Source organism: Manacus vitellinus, unplaced genomic scaffold (genome assembly GCF_001715985.3).
Source record: "Manacus vitellinus isolate BGI_N305 unplaced genomic scaffold, ASM171598v3 scaffold_74_pilon, whole genome shotgun sequence".
In the NCBI taxonomy this organism is placed as follows: Eukaryota; Metazoa; Chordata; class Aves; order Passeriformes; family Pipridae; genus Manacus; species Manacus vitellinus.
Window position 1 is genome coordinate 2,263,020 of NW_021940780.1, and position 3,316 is coordinate 2,266,335.

General features: G+C 50.6%; 1 protein-coding gene across 1 annotated transcript in view; it reads left to right on the forward strand.

Annotated features, from left to right (window-relative positions):
- LOC108641697 (lysyl oxidase homolog 2-like) overlaps positions 1–3,316 on the forward strand; it is a 15,004-nt gene that overhangs the window by 9,388 nt on the left and 2,300 nt on the right. Inside the window, exon 3 of the mRNA XM_029964573.1 lies at positions 2,722–2,897. Coding sequence (XP_029820433.1) covers positions 2,722–2,897 — 176 coding nt within the window. The remainder of the gene's footprint in view (positions 1–2,721; positions 2,898–3,316) is intronic.

Genomic DNA, 3,316 nt, shown 5'->3' on the forward strand with positions numbered 1-3,316 from the left:
ACCCGAGCTCCTGCTGGTCCTTGGAGGGTCGGTTTGGTCGGAGCCGTCGTGGGGTTTCTTCGCGGTCTCGAGTCTTCGTGGTGGCATTTTGGGGCATAAAAAGTGGTAAAAAGCTCTTAGGGAGTGCCCAAAGTTGGGGAAGGGTCTGGAGGGGTCATACTGAAGGCAGTTGGTCTGTTCAGCTGGAGAAGAGGAGACTGAGGGGGGACTCATTGGGGTGGGCAGCTCCGATCTCTGCTCCCCGTGAGCAGGGACAGCCCCCAGGGAATGGCTGGAGCTGTGCCAGGGCAGGGCAGGTTGGATCTCAGGATAAAGGTTCTTCCCCCAGAGGGTGGTTGGGCACTGCCCAGGCTCCCCAGGGCAGTGGGCACAGCCCCAAGGCTGCCAGAGCTCCAGGAGGGTTTGGATGATGCCCTCAGGGCCAGGGTGGGAGCACCAGGTTTGGATGAGGGTGGGAGGCTCCTCTGCAGCTGCACCCGGGGCTGGTGATGCACAGATGGTTCTTTTCCCTCTTCACAATTCCACTGCCCTGCAGTGAGTCAAACAGGGCCTCTCAGTACTCCTTCCCCCTGTTCCTCTTTCCCTCTGAGCACTTCAGGCTCTGAACACACTGCCCGTGGGATGTTATCCAAACTTTTCTTTTCCCTGTCAGCCTCTCCAGAAAATCCTGCACTGTCTTCTGCAGCACAGACTGCTCTGTAACCCCAAAGGAGCCTGCACAGTTCATATCCTGTATGGGATCATATTGGGAATAATCATTTTGGACGCTCTCAGGCTGTTCCTGCTGGGGGAAAGCTCTTCATCCCCACCCCAAACTGTGCATTATGGAATCATGGAATGGTTTGGCTTGGAAGGGACCTTAAATATCATCCAGTTTTTCCATGGGCAGGGACACCTTCCACTAAACCAGGTTGCTCCAACCTGGCCTTGGTCTCTCCCAGGGATGGGGCAGCCACAGCTTCTCTGGGAATTCCATCCCAGCCTCTCCCCACCCTCCCAGGGAGGAATTCCTTCCCAATATCCCATCTAACCCCACCCTCTGGCAGTGGGAAGCCATTCCCTGTGCCCTGTCCCTCCTTGTCCATGTCCTTTCTTGCTCTTTGATGTCATACATGATGGATATGTGGGAAATTGCTCCTCCTTCCCAAATATGTGCTGAACAGAGACCTTGAAAGGTGAATATTTGTGTGTCACAGCAGCGAGTTCTTACAGCCACAGAAGTGATTTTTTCAAGTGAGTTTGAGAGAGAATAACTCTGAAATAACCCAGGAGTAACAACACATCTTTAGAACAGGAGAGAACCCACCAGGTTTATTGGGGTTTGATGTGTTGGCAGCTCAGTGTTGACCTGCAGAGGACTTTTCCTGCCCACACTGGAGCCTGGCACTCTGGTGTATCCCACAGATGGATCTTTCCACTGCAGCAGGGGCTGAACGTGCTCTTTGGCTCTCATTTAGCACTTCTCAGGGCTCACACCTCCCCTTTTTCCCATAAAAGAGCAAACAGGCCCCAGCAGGGACTGACTGACATGTGGAGCCTTGACTGTGCTCCCAACCTGTGGATTTTGGCTCTGGGAGGAGAGCAGGAGATTTCCAAGGGAGGAAGAGGCCGTGACACTGGAAAACAAACCAGCTTGGCCACGTGATTTAGTGGGAATGAGCATTCCCTGAATCCCAGGGTAAATCCTGACACATCCAAACGTAGGTCCGGGTTTTTTGGGGGCTGTTCCCCTTTTTGGGAGATCCACCAGCTGGTGATCCAGCTGGGATAAAGCTGGGACAACCAAGTGAAATAAATATCTGCAGAATATCCCAGTGGCTCCCGGGATCAGGCAGCACTTTTATCCCAAGGACACATTACTCTGGAATCACTGAGATTGGAAAAAGACCTCTCAGATCACCCAGTCCAGACAAGCAGAGCAGCTGCCACCCTAAAATATGGGAATTGCTTATTGGCCTGTGATTTAGGGAGCGAATTCCCTGTGCCCAGCACATTTCCAGGGGGAAAACAGGCACTTGGAGAAAAGGAATCTCGGAGGTGCCACCAGGTTTTTGGCTCTTGGGGAAACACAACCTGAATTTTGGAGGTGACACCTGCTGGGTTTTGTCTGTTCATCTTAGAAGGGAGTTCTGAGGCACGTGATTTTTAAAAAGACATATTTTATTTATATATATGTATAAATATGCATTGCACACACGCTTTTAGCTGCAGGGAAAATGGTAATTACAGGCTGGAAACTGGAGCTGGCATTTTATTTTCCAAGAGCACCCCAACAGCAGCAGGATGCAATCACCAGGGGCAGAAATTTGCTTTTTAGAAGTAGAGGCATTTAAGCAAACCTCGAGCTGCTCTTGCAGGAGGTTTAAGGAGGGTTTGATGAGGAACGATGGAGAGAGAGAGAGGAGGGATGAGCTGGGGAGTGTGATTAGAGGGCAGGGGCTCATCAGCCAGACCAGGGGACCTGGTGCCGTGGGGTGCTCAGAGCTGTCCCCAGAGCAGGGCAGAGATCCCAGAGCAGGATGGGAGGCTGCTGGATATTCCCACGTGGATAAGGGAAGGGGAAAGCTGCGGGGCAGAGCCCTTCCCACCGCTCCTCGGCTGCTTTCTCCGGGTTTATTCGAGCAGAAACCCCACTCAGAGCCCGGCAGCTTCCCCTGCTTCCAGCACACCCCGGCTTTACCCTCTTCGCGAGTCTCAGCTCTGTTTTCTTTTGCCCTTCAGGGAAAATTTGGCTGGACAATGTGCACTGTACTGGCAAGGAGAGCACCCTGGCAGCCTGCACTTCCAATGGCTGGGGAGTGAGTGACTGCAAACACACCGAGGACGTGGGAGTGGTCTGCAGTGAAAAGAGAATCCCTGGCTTCAAGTTTGACAACTCACTGATTAATCAAATAGAGGTAAACACACTTAAAAACCGTCAGCTGCTGAGCCAGAGCCTCCTGGGGAACGGGGATGGCTGTGGCTTACAAGTCTATCACCTATTTATCACCTATTATCGCCTATTTATCATCTATTTATCATCTATTTATCATCTATTTATCCCAGCTGAGCTGGGCGGTTAAGGCAAAGGTTTAAAAAGCAAAGGTTTAAAAAGCAAAGGTTTGAAAAGCAAAGGTTTGGGAAGCAAAGGTTTAAAAAGCAAAGGTTTGAAAAGCAAAGGTTTAAAAAGCAAAGGTTTGAAAAGCAAAGGTTTGAAAAGCAAAGGTTTAAAAAAGCAAAGGTTTAAAAAGCAAAGGTCTGAAAAGCAAAGGTTTAAAAAGCAAAGGTTTAAAAAAGCAAAGGTTTGGGAAGCAAAGGTTTAAAAAAGCAAAGGTTT